We start from the raw sequence: 21,822 nt of genomic DNA on the forward strand, positions 1-21,822 counted from the left end.
TTCATCTGGATGGTGGATGCGCCAGGAATCTACCACTCCAAGCTGACCGAGCCAACCGAGGCATGCACTGCGTCCAGGACGAGCACGAAGCGAGGGTTGAGATGAGTCCATGCTTGGATCCAGAGGTGTGTTGAGGTCGCCGAGCACGAGGTGCGTCGCATTGTCTTCGAACAAGTCGACTCGTAGGTGATCGAAGAACACCAACTTGTCGGAGTCGTTGACAGGCGAGTAGACATTGTGGATGTATATGGGAGCATTCCCAACTGACACTCGGATCACTAGATAGCGACCTGGGACTGTCAGATCGGGAAGCTCCACCACAGTGTCGAAACCTGGGAAGTCCGAGCGGAGTACAGTCAGCACTCCACCTGACCGACCGGTAGTCTGGGTTGAGCTGTTAGCACCCGGATCACTGACAAAGAGTTTGTGGTGGAATCGGGCGTCGTGGTTGAACTTGAGTGTGTCGAGATGATTAGCAGCCACTGAGTGATAAAGTAAATTGTATTTATTGTCAAAAGTAACACGGAAGACTCAAGCCCACTGAAAAATCACAAATTTAACTACATTTGTAGTAATAGTGACATCAAAATGGGTTTAATATTCCGAAAAAAAAAATCGACTGTCCGTAAGAACAAGGCATTAATCTTTTCCCGATCGAAACGCAGGAACCTATATAAGAAGCGTCATGCACCATACACTGCATCTTGAGCAAAGGAGAATGAAATGAAAGAAACGACTCATTTTCAAATGTAAAAGCTTCCAGGGACCACCCGCTTAAACGAAGTACATAGCGCCTTTCATGGTTTCGTGCAGATTATGCATGCGACAATCCGTCTCCAATGTAGTGTCCGTTGAGCCTGAGACGGTAGAGGCAGTGTCACTGCCATCTACCAGGAAAAAGCGGGCACGAAACGCAACGAGGTGTGAGTAGTATGCCGAAGGGACCATAGATACGGAGCGAGTGCACCGAGCAAACGTATAGCAAAGCTTGTAGGTAAGCATCTGCAGCTCATCAGCCGAAAAACCAATTTCATTCAGCAGCACGTGGTAATGTGTTGGACGACTGGTCCCTTGTAACCCAGCGTGGCTCATGAGATAGAAATCGTTTTCAATAGGATGACAGATGCCGGTGTCGACAACCGTTCCAGCCTTAACATTGCCGCTTCGGTCAGCATCTTTCGAGTTGTCAGGAAACAGGCGGGTGTGATGGCGCTTCTGGACGATTACAAACGTGATTGGTGGCAAATAGCCAACCTCCAAAGCCTGGCAAGCTTCACGGATAGCCGTCACTTCGTAGTTTAATACCATGTGAAATTGTCCTTCACTCACTCCATCACGATAAAACACAATTCTTTCTGGCTTTCCTCGCGTCTGTCGATAAAATTGCCCCATCAATTCTATGACCATTTCCTTCAAGTTCGTAATTTGCTCAACGCGATGGCCTTGCGCACGAATCGAGGATGCGTGACGAATAAAATTGGCATCCATGGACGCCGTGACAGCAGCAACTGATGGACGCGTCTTATCCATCGGACTTGGGTGGGTCACGTCGGCCCCAAAGATAATCGTGCGCGACTGAGACACGATCGGTAGTGGGCCGCTAATGATCCCATTCATTCCTCCCAATTTTGTATTGACCTTCATCAAAATATTGGCGATATACTGCGGACTGCATTTTGGAATATGCTTTGACAGCATGCATTGCGACAAAATGCCCATGCCCGCCTCACTGTCCGACATGAGCTTTAATTCTCCGTAAGTTTGGGCATCCATGCGAGGGTTTATCATCCAAATAATTTGAGGTGTCGTTTTAAACGTTTGAGTGGCTGCTTTCACCGCAGCCTGAAACATTCCTCGCACCGAGTCTTCTCGGCGCTGTTTTAGCAACACAGGAGGCACCTTAGGCGGGCACCGCATTCCAAGCTGCCCCATTTGGGCCATCACAGCCTTAAAAAACTGTTCAATGCTCGCCTGATTACAGTATCGAGCATCCGCCATGCTAATGACCGCCCACGACGTGAGCTGCGCTGGTTTATTAAACTTCTTTCCACGCATGTTCCACGCTCCATCACGAGGATTCTCACGGGCTCCGCCACTGTATTCGATCGTTGGCGGGGGCAATTGGCGGCCAGTAGTTTCCACCATTCGAGGCTCGACATCTAGGCCAAATGCCTTGAGTGTCGGGTCTCTGCTGAACCCTGCCTCAAGAAACTTTTGCTCCACCGAGCGCTTGCGCTGGTCCGGTGGAGTGCATGTGAACTTGATCATATTCGCCACTTGATTATCCGTGACTTTACGGGGACACTTTTGTCCGCCCATGATATGACACACCTCCATCGGCAAATAATTTTTCTTCTGGGGAGCACCAACATGCAGACATGGGAGTTTCGGGTATCGAAGACGTAATTTATACGCTTGCTGGAAGTACTGCACGATCGATACGCGCTTTCCATCGTCATCCGTGAAGAACGTGTCCTGGGCACTTGTTTTGGTGAGTCCATTCACTCGGTAGCTCCGTTTGACGCCCGGACGATGCGTTATCGACACCTTGACGCCGCGTATGGCTTTGCTAAAAGCAGAGTGCTGATACTTGGCTAGCGTTGTCGGTAGGTCCCTCGCGTTCAGCGACTTAACAAGGAAGTCCAACACATCCATCTCCTCCACAAAGGCAGTAGCGGCCAAGTCCAAATTGACCACGAGGCGGTTTTGCGTGGCACGTAGGCTCTGAAAGTAGCCAAACCATAGCTCGGCGCCTTCTCCGAGAGACTTGGATCCCGTGGCACTAAAGAGGTTCCTCCCCACGACCGTGAACCGCTGCGAAGCTGAGTGACGGAGCGCCACATCCAGTGCCTGCAGTGCGTCGTACGGCGTGTAGTTCAATCTTCCCGCGAAGAGCTCGTCCAACTGCTGCATGCGGATAGCCACTGGGTCGGCCTCCTTGACAGTGGCTGAGAAGTCTCTGTCTCGGCCTCCATCGTCTCCTAGCTTCAAAGCACCAAATACTTTGCTCGGGAAGGGCAGGCGACGTGGTGAATAAATATTCTTGCGCGCGTCTGAGACAAGCAGCACGTCTGGAAACTGCCGTTTAAGCTCGTTCAAGAGCGCTCCCATGATCTTTGTCGCTAGCGCCTTAGGAGGGCCGTCGTTGCCAAAGCTTCGACCGTCCTCGGCCATCATCACGTCGTAATGGTACACGTCGCCTGCCTGTCGAAAGTTCACCTTGAAATGGTTCACATGAAGTTTTACTGCTTTTCCAGCCTTGCCGAATCCCGGACGAGGTGGAAAGTGCGTACGCACGACCGGCTGCACAAGGCGGGGTTCATCCGGTAGGCTAACTTTCTCCTCGAACGCCGAGGCGAGCGAAGTGACGCAGGGTTGTGCTGGAGTAAGAGGCGGCGCAGAGGTGCGAGCGGAAGACGGTGGCCCCGGAGCAGGAGCAGGAGAAGCAGATGCGGCGGGGCCGCGTCCTCTTCCTCCTCCCCGACCGCGGCCGCGACGTGGGCGGCTAGTATCTTGTTCGGATTCTTTTTGCTGCGAGTTGCGTCGAGGCGGCATCTTTGATAATGAGATTTATGGGAGGCTGCAGATTTCCCTCCCCCCCCCGTCCAACGCGATTTTCATCGAGTTCTAAAGTTGACAGCTTCAACACTCGGCTTTTGCAACAACCCATATAATAAAACAAGATGAGCAAGTGATTGACAGTGTTGTTGCTGCCAGTGCTGATTTTCACGAATGTGCCGCCGCGACTTTAGTTACATCTGACCAACACAAACTACACAGCCGGTTGAATGTGTGATCATGGTAGGTGCGTGAATTTGACAGATAGTAGAGAGCACTTCTACCAAAAAAATGAAATCTATCGAATTGTACTTTGATTTATTGAGTTGGAATACATTTGACGTCTCTAAAGGGCAGACCATGATATTCGACATTNGAGTTTAAGTGTCTATATTACTAGAATTAGACGGAATGACTTCTCAATCTACCTAGAATATGACTGTGAGCCTGCTAGTATACATTGAGCTAGAGTATTATACAGTGTATCTGCTATAATACAGATTCCTAACGTTGTTCGATGAGGGAGAATGGAGAATCTACGATCGATCCTCTTGTATCTTCCGATGCAACCAACCTTGCATTTGTTGCTTGAGGAACCTCACAGCGAATAAATGTGGGTTGACTTGCATAAAACCACCAAGTGAGCGAGAACACCGAAGTTGTTTCAATACACACTTGATCGAGGCTTGGTCTTCTTCAGATTGAGAACGACGCATGGAAGCTCGTACATGAGCGCTGAACGTCGTATAGATGACCAGAGTGCTGGTAGCAACGGTGTTGGTGCGCGCTGTCGGAACAGACAGTCGTTGCGCACGGTCCACACAAAGTGAAGGACGATCGCACGCATGATCTGCCATAGGTCTCCCAACATGCCGATGTGTTCTTTCCACTCGTCAGTTGGTGTGGGTCGACGTCCAAGTACAATGTCGATCCACTTTGGGGCGTAGGTGAAGAACGAAGACCAGTCACGAAACATCACTGGCCATAGTTCAGAGGGCAATACGCACTCGAAGAACAGATGTTGTTCTGTCTCCACTGCAGAACACCCATCACGGATGCAATATATGATCTGCGGGTGAGCGTCTCGCAGGAAAGAGAAGCGAGATCGTACTGGCAACAGACGCATTGCCAGTCGATACTGGAGATCTTCATACACCGGTAGCAGTATCTTTCTCAGATGTTTGCACAGTCGCACAAACCTCTTGATGTCATCTGCTGTGGCTCGAACGTGGTGTAGTTGGATGGGGTGAGGTTTCTTCGGTGTTGGTGGTTTCCACACGATAGCGAGCAGCTGGGATCGGGGAATCGAGGGAACAATATGTGTTCGTTCCCCAACCTTCACTCCAACGTAAGGAGCTCGAGAGATCTCCGTGTTGTTTGTAATGGGGACTACTGAGTTGGTTTCGCACAGTCCGATCAGTCGCTGGAAGACTTGTGTGGGTTCAACATGGAGTGCGCGGAGCCACTTGAATTGCTGGTAAGCTGGTACAGCAGTGTACTGGTAGTCGATATGAGAGCGAGCAAAAGCGTCGACGTTTGGCCATGAACCATCCAGACATAGGAAGTCAGAGAGACTTTTATCTGGAAAGCGTTGGCGACGTGTTGACGATAACTGCGCTGGGGCTCTGCAACCATACAGAAGCTACGACGCTGGACTTCTGAAGTGTCAATTCGAGTTGCCTTGACATACTGGAACTCGGACGCACCATGGAACCAGATCGGTTGTCTGAGCAGGTATGTGAGACGAGCTGGAGGATTAAGATCACGCCATGTGACTTCCCACTTGAGTGAGTACCACAGACACCACACCACTCTCCACCATTGGGACAAGACACACCGCTTGAGTAGTGCACCATGTCGCAGCGGACTGATCGTCAGGAAGTCGAGTGGCTGCCATGGGCCCCAACCTGGGAGAGCAAGCAATAGGAGTGTTAATCCTGCAGTGGTCCAGTTGCGTGTCGTCGAGGTTGAGGCAGCGACAAACTGGAGCAACTGTTGGAGCTTCTGACGCTTGAGTGAAGCTTTGATGCTGGGGATGTGCAATCCACCCTCCGAGCGTGGTTGATACAGGAACTCCTTGGCGATCAACTGGATATGCTTGGCGTTGCGTTCGTAGCGACGACTGAGCTTGAATCGGTTGAGTGTCGACTGCCACTTCTTGACAATGCGGTCAGGAACTGGGACATGTACCGTGTAGTGCCAGAGCCGAGAAAGAACCATGGTGAGCGCGATGAGTAGACGACCTCTCAAGGTTCGTGCTCGACGAAACCAGAGCAGGAAACCTTCATAGAAGCGTCGATCCAGGAACTCGATGATGGCATCGTCCGTTGTGTCTTGACCGAAGAGGAGACCGAGAAACTTGACATTCCCACCTCTCTGCAGTACCTTGATGCCAGGGATAACTGGGGCTTCACGTATCCGATGCAGTGGCATCAAAGTACACTTGCTCAAGTTGAGCTTGGCACCAGAGCCATCGCAATACACCTGGACAAGTTCGAGTTGCGCTTGGATACCTTGTATCGAGCTAGAGAGCAACGTCGAGTCATCAGCGAAGAACAATCCGGGAACTGTGTGATCCTCTGTCAGACAGATGCCATGTTCTTCGTGTTGACGTAACAGATTACCCAATGGTTCGATGACCATTAGAAAGAGCAATGCTGAGAGCGGGTCACCTTGTTTGACACCGCGTGTCGGACAGATTGCTGGCTGGATGTGACCATTGATCAGAAGGTGAGCCTGTTGACCTGTGTACAGCAGCTTCACCCAGTCGGAGAAGGCTCCACCACAGCCCATGCGATCAAGCACTTGGAACATATAATTCCAGTTGACTCGGTCGTACGCTTTCTCAAAGTCGAGAAACATGGCGTAGGCCTCTTCATCTCTTGCAGTCACAAGATCTTGCAGATCAGCCAGAAAGCGAATGTGGTGATGGATGGATCTACCCTTCACGAACGCCTTCTGATCGACGTGGATCAGTTTGGGTAGGGAGAGCTGTAGTCGATACGTCAGTGTCTTGGACAGAGCTTTGACGTCGACTCCCATGAGCGAGATCGGTCGAAAGTTTCCCGGATCGGCCCGGGAACCCTTCTTATGCAAGAGACAGACTGCTGACTGACGCTGGGAGTATAGGAGCTCACCTCGCGCTAGCTGATAGTTGAACACGATGCTCAGACATTCACCAAAGACATCAGTTGCAACTTGATAGAAACCAGCTGTGAGTCCATCCATCCCAGGAGCAGAGCTGGCCTTCATGTGTTTGAGTGCGTCAGCCAAATCGGCGCCGGAGATTGGAGTGTTCAGCAGATCTTGTTCTTCTATCGAGAGCCGCTTTTCGATCGTACTCAGCAACTTCCGACTTTTGCTGGAGTTGGTTGGCGGCGTAGATTCAGCTGGACTGTCTCGATCTCCCATGATAGATCCCCAGTGAGCTCGGAATCCCGCTGAGATATCTTGGGAGTTGTGTGAGACACGTCCATTCGATGTCTGGACTTCTTCGATACTGACTCGACGGAGTGAAGTGTCTAGTGGTCGGAAGAAGTATTTGGATGACGTCTTAGCATGTTGAGCTTGGAAGTCGAAGGCAGCGTCTTGGTTATAGCAACTAGATCTGTTCACACAGTCCCGGTATGCTTCCATAGCGGTATGGAAACCAGCCTGGGATACGGAGTGACGATCTTCGCGGAATCGCTTCGCTGCGTCGTCGAGTGTCTTGCGAGCTATTTCGACTGCAGCTTCATTTTGGGATCGAAGTTTGCGTTGGAGTGCCTGCAGAAGCCGACGGACTGACTTCTTCCATTGTTCCCAGACCTTGCCTGGGTTCTTGGCGGCTTGGATATCTTGCAGTAGTTGCTGAGCCTCACCCTGGATGGCTTCAACCACCTCCGGGTACTCAAGCAGATATGCTGGGAATCTCCAATATCCACGACCATGCAACTGGGACATGGAGCGGAGTGTGACTTGGTGCACCAAGTGGTCACCTGCACCCTTGGGTTCGAAGTACTTGGCATCGCCGTACACTGCGTTGCTGAAGTCTTCAGACATGAGGATGTAGTCGAGTCGGTTTTTACGTGGCTGAGGACCTGTGTACACTCGTTCATCTGGATGGTGGATGCGCCAGGAATCTACCACTCCAAGCTGACCGAGCCAACCGAGGCATGCACTGCGTCCAGGACGAGCACGAAGCGAGGGTTGAGATGAGTCCATGCTTGGATCCAGAGGTGTGTTGAGGTCGCCGAGCACGAGGTGCGTCGCATTGTCTTCGAACAAGTCGACTCGTAGGTGATCGAAGAACACCAACTTGTCGGAGTCGTTGACAGGCGAGTAGACATTGTGGATGTATATGGGAGCATTCCCAACTGACACTCGGATCACTAGATAGCGACCTGGGACTGTCAGATCGGGAAGCTCCACCACAGTGTCGAAACCTGGGAAGTCCGAGCGGAGTACAGTCAGCACTCCACCTGACCGACCGGTAGTCTGGGTTGAGCTGTTAGCACCCGGATCACTGACAAAGAGTTTGTGGTGGAATCGGGCGTCGTGGTTGAACTTGAGTGTGTCGAGATGATTAGCAGCCACTGAGTGATAAAGTAAATTGTATTTATTGTCAAAAGTAACACGGAAGACTCAAGCCCACTGAAAAATCACAAATTTAACTACATTTGTAGTAATAGTGACATCAAAATGGGTTTAATATTCCGAAAAAAAAAATCGACTGTCCGTAAGAACAAGGCATTAATCTTTTCCCGATCGAAACGCAGGAACCTATATAAGAAGCGTCATGCACCATACACTGCATCTTGAGCAAAGGAGAATGAAATGAAAGAAACGACTCATTTTCAAATGTAAAAGCTTCCAGGGACCACCCGCTTAAACGAAGTACATAGCGCCTTTCATGGTTTCGTGCAGATTATGCATGCGACAATCCGTCTCCAATGTAGTGTCCGTTGAGCCTGAGACGGTAGAGGCAGTGTCACTGCCATCTACCAGGAAAAAGCGGGCACGAAACGCAACGAGGTGTGAGTAGTATGCCGAAGGGACCATAGATACGGAGCGAGTGCACCGAGCAAACGTATAGCAAAGCTTGTAGGTAAGCATCTGCAGCTCATCAGCCGAAAAACCAATTTCATTCAGCAGCACGTGGTAATGTGTTGGACGACTGGTCCCTTGTAACCCAGCGTGGCTCATGAGATAGAAATCGTTTTCAATAGGATGACAGATGCCGGTGTCGACAACCGTTCCAGCCTTAACATTGCCGCTTCGGTCAGCATCTTTCGAGTTGTCAGGAAACAGGCGGGTGTGATGGCGCTTCTGGACGATTACAAACGTGATTGGTGGCAAATAGCCAACCTCCAAAGCCTGGCAAGCTTCACGGATAGCCGTCACTTCGTAGTTTAATACCATGTGAAATTGTCCTTCACTCACTCCATCACGATAAAACACAATTCTTTCTGGCTTTCCTCGCGTCTGTCGATAAAATTGCCCCATCAATTCTATGACCATTTCCTTCAAGTTCGTAATTTGCTCAACGCGATGGCCTTGCGCACGAATCGAGGATGCGTGACGAATAAAATTGGCATCCATGGACGCCGTGACAGCAGCAACTGATGGACGCGTCTTATCCATCGGACTTGGGTGGGTCACGTCGGCCCCAAAGATAATCGTGCGCGACTGAGACACGATCGGTAGTGGGCCGCTAATGATCCCATTCATTCCTCCCAATTTTGTATTGACCTTCATCAAAATATTGGCGATATACTGCGGACTGCATTTTGGAATATGCTTTGACAGCATGCATTGCGACAAAATGCCCATGCCCGCCTCACTGTCCGACATGAGCTTTAATTCTCCGTAAGTTTGGGCATCCATGCGAGGGTTTATCATCCAAATAATTTGAGGTGTCGTTTTAAACGTTTGAGTGGCTGCTTTCACCGCAGCCTGAAACATTCCTCGCACCGAGTCTTCTCGGCGCTGTTTTAGCAACACAGGAGGCACCTTAGGCGGGCACCGCATTCCAAGCTGCCCCATTTGGGCCATCACAGCCTTAAAAAACTGTTCAATGCTCGCCTGATTACAGTATCGAGCATCCGCCATGCTAATGACCGCCCACGACGTGAGCTGCGCTGGTTTATTAAACTTCTTTCCACGCATGTTCCACGCTCCATCACGAGGATTCTCACGGGCTCCGCCACTGTATTCGATCGTTGGCGGGGGCAATTGGCGGCCAGTAGTTTCCACCATTCGAGGCTCGACATCTAGGCCAAATGCCTTGAGTGTCGGGTCTCTGCTGAACCCTGCCTCAAGAAACTTTTGCTCCACCGAGCGCTTGCGCTGGTCCGGTGGAGTGCATGTGAACTTGATCATATTCGCCACTTGATTATCCGTGACTTTACGGGGACACTTTTGTCCGCCCATGATATGACACACCTCCATCGGCAAATAATTTTTCTTCTGGGGAGCACCAACATGCAGACATGGGAGTTTCGGGTATCGAAGACGTAATTTATACGCTTGCTGGAAGTACTGCACGATCGATACGCGCTTTCCATCGTCATCCGTGAAGAACGTGTCCTGGGCACTTGTTTTGGTGAGTCCATTCACTCGGTAGCTCCGTTTGACGCCCGGACGATGCGTTATCGACACCTTGACGCCGCGTATGGCTTTGCTAAAAGCAGAGTGCTGATACTTGGCTAGCGTTGTCGGTAGGTCCCTCGCGTTCAGCGACTTAACAAGGAAGTCCAACACATCCATCTCCTCCACAAAGGCAGTAGCGGCCAAGTCCAAATTGACCACGAGGCGGTTTTGCGTGGCACGTAGGCTCTGAAAGTAGCCAAACCATAGCTCGGCGCCTTCTCCGAGAGACTTGGATCCCGTGGCACTAAAGAGGTTCCTCCCCACGACCGTGAACCGCTGCGAAGCTGAGTGACGGAGCGCCACATCCAGTGCCTGCAGTGCGTCGTACGGCGTGTAGTTCAATCTTCCCGCGAAGAGCTCGTCCAACTGCTGCATGCGGATAGCCACTGGGTCGGCCTCCTTGACAGTGGCTGAGAAGTCTCTGTCTCGGCCTCCATCGTCTCCTAGCTTCAAAGCACCAAATACTTTGCTCGGGAAGGGCAGGCGACGTGGTGAATAAATATTCTTGCGCGCGTCTGAGACAAGCAGCACGTCTGGAAACTGCCGTTTAAGCTCGTTCAAGAGCGCTCCCATGATCTTTGTCGCTAGCGCCTTAGGAGGGCCGTCGTTGCCAAAGCTTCGACCGTCCTCGGCCATCATCACGTCGTAATGGTACACGTCGCCTGCCTGTCGAAAGTTCACCTTGAAATGGTTCACATGAAGTTTTACTGCTTTTCCAGCCTTGCCGAATCCCGGACGAGGTGGAAAGTGCGTACGCACGACCGGCTGCACAAGGCGGGGTTCATCCGGTAGGCTAACTTTCTCCTCGAACGCCGAGGCGAGCGAAGTGACGCAGGGTTGTGCTGGAGTAAGAGGCGGCGCAGAGGTGCGAGCGGAAGACGGTGGCCCCGGAGCAGGAGCAGGAGAAGCAGATGCGGCGGGGCCGCGTCCTCTTCCTCCTCCCCGACCGCGGCCGCGACGTGGGCGGCTAGTATCTTGTTCGGATTCTTTTTGCTGCGAGTTGCGTCGAGGCGGCATCTTTGATAATGAGATTTATGGGAGGCTGCAGATTTCCCTCCCCCCCCCGTCCAACGCGATTTTCATCGAGTTCTAAAGTTGACAGCTTCAACACTCGGCTTTTGCAACAACCCATATAATAAAACAAGATGAGCAAGTGATTGACAGTGTTGTTGCTGCCAGTGCTGATTTTCACGAATGTGCCGCCGCGACTTTAGTTACATCTGACCAACACAAACTACACAGCCGGTTGAATGTGTGATCATGGTAGGTGCGTGAATTTGACAGATAGTAGAGAGCACTTCTACCAAAAAAATGAAATCTATCGAATTGTACTTTGATTTATTGAGTTGGAATACATTTGACGTCTCTAAAGGGCAGACCATGATATTCGACATTTTCAACAATATTTTTGTGGCTCATAAATCAGGCGCTGATGAAAGCGTGAGAGAACGCAAAATAATTCATAACCAGTACCAAGGCCCTTCCAGCAACCGTAAGACCGAATTAATAGGGTGATTTCAATTGAAGGAGCATCACTTACTGTAACGGGCTATATTATTTAAAATTACCCACCACACTTAATGGGAAGTCAATTGCTTCATTTGAAGTAAATTGACCTGCCACTAGAGTGCGAATCACCTAGTGACCCAACCTTGAATATGTGATATGCATAGGTACATTCACATTAAAAGGGATGACGTCTAGCGTCATCCGCAAGCAGAGGTATTCGGAACAATACGCTCACCACGTAGAAATGCATGTAACGGGGCACTACGACTTGTACAGTTTCAGTACAAGTCCACTTCGCACTGTTTCATTCGCGAGTGGTGCCTTACGTTATTTCACGTCCACTAGTACGAGCAGAGGAAGACTTCTTTTAAGGTATCTAGCTTAAGAGGGTAAAATGAAAACTGTATTAAATATAATTGTCTCTTGTTCTATCTTTGTAAATGCTAACTTAATTATAATCTAATACTTAACATGTAAATGATTTATTATCTCTATCTTATCTGTAACTCTCTCTTTGATTACTCCTACAGCTGATTAGTCTGCGGAACAAATATTTATAATGGTCTATACCTATTTATGGATAATAATTCCATATATTACTTTATAAAGTAATATCCTGCAAATATTATCTACCTTTTAGATAATATATTAATTAACAACCTTTAAGTGTTAAATTCATGTAACGATACACCCCGTTACAATGCATCTATTGATTGGGTAAAACGGTTTATTATTAATTTTATAAAATATACATTAGTCTTAAATTACTTTTAATTGTCGCTTTCGTATTCTAATGTGAAAGCTCGTTGTGTGAGGTTGCTCCAAGCGCCCAACAACTTCCTCACTGCACGTGAGAGAAGACGATCAAACCGTTTCCTCGCTGTGCTTGAAGGTGTGTGCTTGTAGTGCGAGGTAGCTTTTTCGTAGCGCCCGCCTACACTTAGTAGCACTTGAAATCCTTCCCAAAACCCGCACCTCTGAGCGTGTCAGTGGGGATCCACCTCCCAAAAATCATCGGGAAGTGGCAGAGCACTTAACAAAGGGACTTGGTGAGCAAGCCCTAGCCAGGATTATGGCCAGTCCTTTTGAGCAAATTGCTGCTTAATTGGAGCAGTTTGAGGCGTTCGTGCTCGTACAGCGAATGGCCGCGTCCGATGGGCAGAGCCATGCTGTGGCGATGATCATCATTAAGACTCAAGATGAGTTTAGGCGTGAACTGAACAGGCTCGGAGTGAGACTCTCAAGAGGACTCTCCGCCCGACCTCATCAGCGGAGGACCATTCGGATGGACTCGCCCAAGTTCGATGGAGCTGCAGCGCACACGATTGTCCACTGGCTGTTAGCCGTGGAGCAATGCGGCATTGCAGGTGCGACATGGTGTTGTACGCCATGTCGCACCAGCGCGGTAAGGCCTCAGAGTGGGTTTACTCAGCGCTTATGGTGGACAGAAAAGCGTTCCCCTCATGGGCGATCTTTAAAGAAAAGATTCGCGCCATGTACCAGCCGCCGAACAACGAAGTGTTGCTTCAGGCGCGCTTCTTTGAAGCGCGACAGGCGAAGCGATATCTGCAAAATTATGTGCAGGAGATGCGCTCGCTGTCGGCGTCCATAACCGCAGGTCCGATTCCGGAGCACATTAAGGTGCCCACATTTATGAACGGACTACGGCATGGCCCATCGCGACAGGCCCTTTCCAGAAAGGTGCCGTCGACGATGGAGAGGCAATCTAAATCACCTTTGTTGAGAAGCAAACCTTCAACAGTGCCTTTGTGACAGCTTAATATAAGCCGTCGGCCGAAAGGCTGGATGCCACTCCTAATGAGTTGGGCAACGCAGTCAGCTACAAGTGCGGCAAGAGCGGTTATAGGATGGCCCGCTGCTGTGCCAGAGTCCCTGCGGGTGCCAAGACGTCCATCAAGAGGACCTTCTACCCGAATGGGGATGGCAAGAACCCACCGTGCAAAACGCATGATTTTACATCGACCACTGAGGGTTCGGAAAATGCAGGAGAGCAGTAGACGCCGGTGCCCTACTGATGTGGACTCTAGAGCTATTCCTGAGTTCAGAGTTATTGAACAAATGGGTAGCATAGTCTCTCAGGTACCAAATTGTCAGATCTCAACCCTGCTGGTCTGTAGCGCTTGTGGAAGAGGCTACGACGAAGCGAAGACGCTTCATGTGGATTCGGGTGTACCACAGAATTTTGGGAACTCGCGGCTCTTAAACAGAGACCGGTGATGTATGAGTTGCTTTGCCAGGATGGCAAGTGATAAGAGGTGACCGTACATTTAACGAACGGCGCGGTCGTAATATCCGTGGGAGTTCAAGTTGAACTCGCCTTCAATTTTAGTGACTTCTTTAACAGAGAGAAGCTCACAGTGCTAGGTATAGAGAGTCCGTACGAACGTAAAGTTAGCAACTGTGCGTGCACGCCAGTTTATCCATTGTTAGTGTCTTGTAACCATGGTAAGCCTAGGGGGTGAGAGGGCACCGGAAAGGATGTGCTCCTGCGACAAGCTTATGCAACTGATGTCGTGTCCAACACAGTTGAGAACGCGACGGAATGTCAAACGTCGTTAAATCCCGACCAGCTCGGAGAAACTGGTGTAGTGATTAGGACGATGACAAGTATTCATGCGTCCAATGGTCCTGCATAGAGCCGAGAGTCTGTGACAGTAGGTAGCGAGCTGACAGGTAGTCATGCGTCGCAAGAATCGGCACAGAGCCTAGATCCTGATGCGGTTGAAAGTGGTGCATTAGCCGAGAGGGCAGCGGTCTCTACTTCCAAAGGTCGTGGTGCCTCGGAAACAGAAACCTGACAAGTAAGGATGATCAGAGGCACGTCAAAACGAGAACCCTTCGATGAACCGTGAGGAAATCATGTCTACGGCAGAATTTTGCCCAAACAATCCTAGCATTTTAGCAGTGATCATGGCACCTACGAGTGTCACTGTGGAGTCACGACAAGGAATGCATGTGGTCCTAAACAATAACGACGTATCGTTATTGACAACAACGTCCTATGACCGACCTTGCCGAGTCGGTCATCGGCGGTGTCATAGGCCAGTTTGATGCTACAAAGCGTGAGCGAGGCTTAATGCCTTGTGGATAAGCGATTAGCCATCACATGAAAAGTCCATGACGCGATAGCATGCGCGCTGAACAAGCACAAAAAATATGCGGACCAACATGGTCGCAAAAAATGAGCAATTCAGAGTGGGAGAAAAAGAATTATTAAGTACTGCTACCCTACCTAAAAATGAAGTTTCATACTACCTGAAAACTTCCAAATTACTGTTGCGTTTCATGGGGACCGTTTACGGTGGTCGAGGATGTTAGAGACCAAAATTATAGGGTCACTCTCCCGCCGTATATGAAGACGCGCCCATCTTTCTTACGTGGGTCATCTGAATCGGAATGGTGATCCAAAAGAGATCACCCCCATCCGTCTAAAGAGACCGATGGTGAGCCGAAAGTAAATCAAGCGTCGATCAGATGGGGGTGACAAGGAAGGCGAAATACTTCCTGCCGGCAAATTCCTCTCACCATAATATGGACTTTAGAACGAGGGATAACACGCGAGTAACACGGATCTCGCAGCATCAGCTTCTCCAAAAGGTCCAAGCCGAAGTTTCAGCTTTTCTTAACCCCCTAGTTCGAGCGAACATCGTGAAGCTCCGAAGTCAGTCGCGAAGAGTTGACTGTTTCGAGTCGCGATCCATGGGTGAGCAGCGCTTAGCATCTGCAATTGAACGGAAGCAGGATAGGCTGCCGCGAAAAGATGGGCAAAATCGCCACTCATACCGGGCGCCGCCTGCATAAGTGAGTCCTGCTGGGAACCAACGCTTCCTTGTTGAAAGGTTGAGGCCCATCGCCCCTTAAGCGTACGCAATTGGGCTTATTGTTCTGCGATGTACATCCATATATTTTGAGGAGGAGGAGGAACAGATTGTCTATTTACATGGTTGTATACTATAAGCAAGATCTTTAAAGGTCCTGAGCCAGGATATGAGCGCCGGTGAGCCCGGCGGCTGACCGTGACTGGCCCCTGAAAGATTGGGGACACTCTTGGTTCATCCTCCAGCATTTGGATGCAGGCGGACAAAGTTGCACCTTGTAGTACCGTTCGGCGTGCCGATGTTCCCGTCACGCTATCGCGTGGAGTTGGCGAATGCCTACCTTCCAAGAATGTTGTGTACTTCTAGTTTCTGTGATTTGTTTGCTCCTGTAGATGACAGCTTCTCTATCCATCCCGGGTTTTGTTTGACAAAAATCGTCGCTAGGATGTGCCATTTGCGCGGCATACATCCTCCGTCTCCTTGAGTCGACCTGGAAGCGCTTCTCCAGTAGTCCTGTGCGGTAGCTAGGAATTACACAAACACGCCCGCGCCAGCAGGTGTGACAAATTTGCTCTATTCGTTTATAGGCTGACCGCTAATCAGTCCATTGGTTCACGAGTTTGTCCCAGAGAGCCCTCGCGTGCCGACAGTCCCAAAAAAGGTGTTGGATGGATTCTGTAGTTCCTTCACACTGTGCGGACTTCCTACAGCTTCCATCCGCCAATTTACTCGCATAATGAAGGTTGTGCTGTCTTGTCGCGACTCTGTACCCGGTGCATAAATTAGTACCCTCCCCCCCCTTTAGCCCGTGCATGTGCTCCCACACTTGTCAAGGTGTTTGTCCAAGGGCTGCGCATTGTCATGCGTCCGTTCTAGCCTTGTGTTTTAGTCTGTCGAGGAGGATCTGAAGTGACTTTGCAAATAGCCTTTATGTCGTCGGAGTCTGTCTCTCAACGGCCTGGACGATTCTGAGATCCTGGGTTGAGTCGGGTTTCATCCAGAAGAATTTGCGGAGTAGCGGGTGAGTTTCAAAAACAACAACTTCTGCTGGTCAGTTTTGAGATCATCTGGTGGGGCTGGCTGGTGACTGCCGCGCGTCTCCCACTAATGTTACCAAAACGCGCCAATGAAGTCCATCTTCCTCTTGATGCATAACGATCTTGGTCACTCCTATACTCTTCGAATGGCGGGCAGTTCTGGTGATGCGTCTTGTGAATACCAGTGCCAGTTGTAGTCCATGATGCTGTCGGGGGGGGGGGGAATTCGAAGCCGAAAGGGTTCTGGAGTGTTCAAAGTGTCTCCAATATGGATTACTGGTGAAGCAAGTACCAGCAGATTTTTCACCGTCGAAGTTTGGCCTCCGAGTGCTTGAGCTCGCGATCTCCTGGGTTGGCAGATGAAAGACAAATTCTGTCGGCCTAATTTTGTGGATGCCGAGGCCAGCGATTTGGCAGTTGGGGATTCTGTTGTTTTTCACTGCTGTCAGCATATTTCCTTGCGGGTGGTAATCCACCGGTTGTCGACTCCTCTAGGTAGTCCAGAATCGTTTGTATTCCTCTTTAAGGCCGTCCGGTGCTTAAAATGATCAGGGAACAGTGTGTCATAAGATGGAATCCATCCGTCTTCCTCATTCCAGCTGGTTGTGTTGAGAATGAGGCGTTAGTAATGGTATTGAACTCGTTGCTTTATCCCGGCTACTTGTTCAGGAGCCGGGGCTAACCACTCACCAACTTCCTGAAGAATTCTATGGTTCGGGGAGCTTTCGTTGCGTGGGTAATGCTCTGGTGAGAATCTGAGCTGGTGAGGGTACCCGATCCGTCGATTTCGTTATCCCGCTGTAGGCCCACTTTCGCCAGGCTGTCGAGTGTCGATTAGGCCTCTGGGTCAACCACGTGATCGAGTGCATTGTGAAATGCGTCTTGATCGCTACGAATAGAACGATTGCATTCAGAATCAAAATTTGATTGTCCACGCTCGTCGCTATCTTGGTTGCTGCTAACAGTCGCCTTTGAGACTTACGAATGCACAAGTCCCAATTGCGCTTTATCAATTGGCCGGGTCCAGTCTCATATCCTAGGTATCGTGTCGTCTCTGTGGTTTGTATGACTTCGACTACCTCGTTGGTTGTGATCGTCACTGCCCTGCTTTTTGCTGGTTGTACATGGAGCCCCTAAAGACTACCGAAATGTCGTATTAGCTCGAAAGTGCGTGCGATATGGTTTGCTCGCTCCGAAAAGACTGTGGAGTTGTCGACGTAGGCGAAAAACAAGTGTCTGACGGTCTCCCGTTCCGGTATGGGTAGTCCCGTCAGAGTGAGGTCTTGTTTTAAAGTAAGTCCCAGAAGTTCAACAACAATGAGGGAAATCAATTGCGCGAGAGGGCGTCCTTGTCGGATGCCGGAACGAGCGGGGATCGCCTCGGACAGCAGCCCGTTTACAAGAAAACATGCCTTGGTGCCGCTGTGCATTCGACGTATTAGGGCGACGAGCCGCTCGGAAAACCAAATCGGCGTAGGGATGCTTACAGAAATCACCTGTCCACAGTATTGTAGGCTTTCCGCAAACCCAATAGTACAATGCATTGGCTGAGTTCCACTGATTTATTCTCGTCGGTCCAAGCTGTTGCCAATTGCGCCATCATCATCATTATAGTTTTTGCAGTAACCAGCCGTGGACGAAACCTTAATGAGCGTCGCTAATGATTCTCGTCAGAATTGCTTGCATCCTTCTTTAGCCACAATTTTGTAGCTGGCTTGTAGCAGGGAGATTTTGGGTCTATAATCTATTGCATCGGTAGAGTGACCCTTTTCTCCGTAGCGAGATGATAAGAGTTCTAGGAACCAGTTCGGCGTGGCTGCGCCGGCTAGAATTTAATTACTTACTGTCACGATGGCTGGAACCAGTAGTGCCGCAATGTCCTTGTAAAGTCGTTGTTGAGGCCGTCTTGCCCGGCTGCTTTGTGTCGCCGTAGCTGAGTTATCGCTACTAGGACGCCCCACTCTATCACGACTCGCATGAGGAAGTCATGGTCGGCTGTTGTCGCCGTTTGAGGTGAGAGTACCGTTGCAAAAGGATCAAGTTCTGCTTCTAGTTCCGATTCGGCTACTGTTCGATGGCTGTGACTGAGAATCGGAGCCCAATCAGAAGCAATTTATCCGCCGTTGATATGCTTCTTGTGAAGAGTTCCCTGTCTGTGTCGTAATTATGATGACTCTCTGGTCGTTCTCCCAGTTTGAAACTCTTTTGTAAGGGTCGATGAAGTTGATCGCCCGCTATGCCCATGTGTCCTTCTCGAATCACCTCCATACTAGCGGTTATCCATTGTCGGTTCGTCATTAGGAGATGTTGATTTATTTGAGTGGCGGTCTTTGTAACGCTTACGACGTTGTTTTTCGCGCCGCTTCACTGCTCCTATACATTTTCCGCATTCGATAATGAAAAGACGGTTTCGCGAAGAATCGATGATCAACTCTAACATAGGCGGTGATCAACTTCAAGATGAGCGAGGATCGACTTCAAAATGGGCGATTCAAACTCCCATTGGTCAACAACTCTGCTTAATTGATATTTTCATCCAGTGGTAATTTGTGCAAGCTGAATATATTGTAGAGCGAACAAAAAATCGCTAACGGCCAGCCCGTTAGCGATTTGGTGTATTGGAGGTTTCCCCATCGACAGGTCTCGTAAATGGAGGACTACGTTCTGATCATCCGAGTATTGTGGTGGGCTCCGTGCTGTTTTCCATATCACCCATGGTACCCATTCAGTGGATACAAAAAAATATCAATACGGCTGGCTCGCTCGGTAGTCCAGTACGTGAAATGGTGTGTCACTTCGTCTACCTCTTCGTCGATCGCGTGTTCTCGCGCCAGTCGAGCGTCAGTCAGATTATGAGAGAGAATCTGGCGCTTCAAAACTGAGCTCTTTGGCCGACTGGCTGTACGTCCCCCTAGTCGATCTATCTGAAAGCTCTGTGCACTGTTGAATTCTCCAAGAAGGATCGTGTTCCCCGGTCAAACTCTTATTTTAGTAGGGGGGAAAGGAAGCTTCTTGGTCTCCGCGCTGGTTGGGAGCATAGACGTTGAGCACCTGCGTCTCATATTTACTGACTCCTATCTACCGTGATTTCTAGTGATTCTTATTCTACACAGCCGCGCAGACGGCTGCTGAGCGTATCAAGAGGATTGCTACCCCTGCTAAATTATATGACCCTATACTTCAGTAGGATAAGGGCGTTTGTAGGTTGTTCAACCTTAGTACCCGCAGCTTCTGCCACAATGTTCGTAAATCCTCCGCCTCGTCTTCTGTTTCTACATGAGTTTCTTGGAGGCACCGTGCCAGGGGCCTTTCCAGGATCGGTGTCCTGTGCCATGCCGATGGTCACCCAAGTCGTTTTTTCTTTGCTAGAATCTAACACCTTTTGGTTTACGATCCTCGTGCCAACTGGCTGCATCATGGGCAGTGGACAGTCGTGATGTCCAGGATTCTGTGACGTCCTTAGACGTCCGCGTTCACAATTAATTGGCGATATACTTGTGGCGCTAAGGATATCCCCTGGATGCCCTTTATACGTGAGGAGATTCTTCTCCTCAGACTGTTGCAGTTCTGAGGCGAAGAAACGCTCAAGGGCAGGCCAATCTGCGGGATTTGACTGGTTGAAGTACGCTTGCCTTTATCGCACGTGCGCCCTGAGCAGTTTTAAGTGCACTTTTACGGGAGATGGTGATTGATGGTCTTCTGGTCCTTTCCGGCTAATGATGCTTTTTGTGATCAAAGAGCATGGCACAGATGAGGTGCTGGCTCATTCTATTCGGTCGTTTTAAGTCACAAAACTTGAGTATGTCATCTTCAGCGTAATCTATTTCTCAAAGCTTTTGCCAGTCGTCCGCGTTATTCCCGAGAGGTGCGAGGATTGTTTCTTGACTTGTATGGCGGGAGTTGTCGATTCAGCAATCAATCCACTCTAATGTGACTTTATCCACAATTCGCGAATTTAGCCTAATAAGGCCGTCGACCAGACATTCCCTCCTGCTGTCGGTCGTCCACTGAACGAGTCCAAATTCGACAGGAGCTGGCCCCGGAAGACAAAACGCTTTCCTTGCAATAACAGATGGTCCGACGCCTTTCGGGCAATCTGCTGCCATTCGGCAGTAGAGCTGAGAGTTGTCGGAAAATGTAATGGGCTCAAGTTGCCCTAATGATACACAGTCCCCGTTAAGGACACTTGGTGTACTGAAGGGGAATGGTCTATTACGAAATGATAGTAATTAAACCTAGCACTCGGGTGTGGTGCACATTTGTGACCAACCCTTTTGTATGTGATGCACATGAATGCATTCACATTAGGAGGGATGACGCCCAGCGTCATCCGTGATGACGGCTAGCGTCATCCGTTACGCGAGTTATCTGGAATAATATGCTCGCAATACATATTAAGTGTTATCTATAGAGATGACATTTTAATTGGTAAAATAGGTATTTATATTTAATATGATTAAATATAAATCAGTCTGAAAACTACTTCCTACTTGATAAGTGCGCACGAGGAGCCGGATTACCGCTCCCGTTACGGCTCTTAATCACAGTACTTAGTGTGTTGGGTGAGGTCGCTAACGCGCCCACCACGACTACCTCACTGCACGCAAAAGAAGCAGGTTAAACCGCTTCCTCGCTGTACTAGGGTGTGTGTGTTTTTTAGTAGAGCGTGGCCGCATTACGACGTGCCCGCCTACAATTGGTAGCACTTGAAGTCCTTCCCACGACCCGCATCTTTGCGTGTGTACGTGAGGATGAGCCTCAATATTGATTGGCCAATGTTCCCCACCTCTCCGAACATCATTGGGAGTTGGTAGGGCTTATGGCGCAGGGACTTAGTGAACAAGCCTGGCCAGGCTCCTGGGTAGTCCTCCTGAGCAAACATGTTGCTCAGTTGGAGCAGTTTGAGGCATTCGTGCTCGGGCAGCGGAGGGCCGCGTCCGAGGCACAAGGCCATGCTGCGGCGGAGTCCGTCACTCAGACTCAGGACGAGCTGAGGCTTGAGCAGGCTCGGAGCGAGGTTCTCAACAGGACTGTTGAGATGCTCTCTGCCCGGCCGCATCAGCCGAGGCCCATTCGGACGGACCCGCCCAAGTTCAATGGAAATGTGGCGCACCCGATTGTCCACTGGCTTTTAGCCGTGGAGCAATGCGGAGTCGCCCAACTCATCGAGGACGACAGCCGGATGGTGTCGTACGCCATGTCGCATCTGCGCGGTAAGGCCTCAGAGTGGGCTTACTCGGCGCTTATGG

At 50.0% G+C, this 21,822-nt stretch overlaps 3 protein-coding genes across 3 annotated transcripts; 1 reads left to right on the forward strand and 2 right to left on the reverse strand.

The window, feature by feature from the left end:
- Positions 1-774: 774 nt before the first annotated feature.
- On the reverse strand, positions 775-3,555 carry CCR75_006987 (uncharacterized protein; the record flags this gene model as incomplete). The annotated part of the gene is made up of 1 exon (XM_067965051.1): positions 775-3,555. The coding sequence occupies one exon, from the start codon at positions 3,553-3,555 to the stop codon at positions 775-777; it is 2,781 nt and encodes a 926-aa protein (XP_067822187.1).
- Positions 3,556-8,424: 4,869 nt separating this feature from the next.
- Positions 8,425-11,205, reverse strand: CCR75_006988 (uncharacterized protein; the record flags this gene model as incomplete). Its single annotated transcript, XM_067965052.1, has 1 exon — positions 8,425-11,205. The coding sequence occupies one exon, from the start codon at positions 11,203-11,205 to the stop codon at positions 8,425-8,427; it is 2,781 nt and encodes a 926-aa protein (XP_067822188.1).
- An 8,607-nt stretch (positions 11,206-19,812) lies between these two features.
- On the forward strand, positions 19,813-20,010 carry CCR75_006989 (uncharacterized protein; the record flags this gene model as incomplete). Its single annotated transcript, XM_067965053.1, has 1 exon — positions 19,813-20,010. One exon carries the CDS (start codon positions 19,813-19,815, stop codon positions 20,008-20,010), a length of 198 nt encoding a protein of 65 aa, XP_067822189.1.
- Between the last annotated feature and the right edge of the window lie 1,812 nt (positions 20,011-21,822).

Source organism: Bremia lactucae (genome assembly GCF_004359215.1).
Source record: "Bremia lactucae strain SF5 chromosome Unknown BlacSF5_NotPlaced_18_SHOA01000004.1_1233567bp, whole genome shotgun sequence".
NCBI classification, from domain to species: Eukaryota; Oomycota; class Peronosporomycetes; order Peronosporales; family Peronosporaceae; genus Bremia; species Bremia lactucae.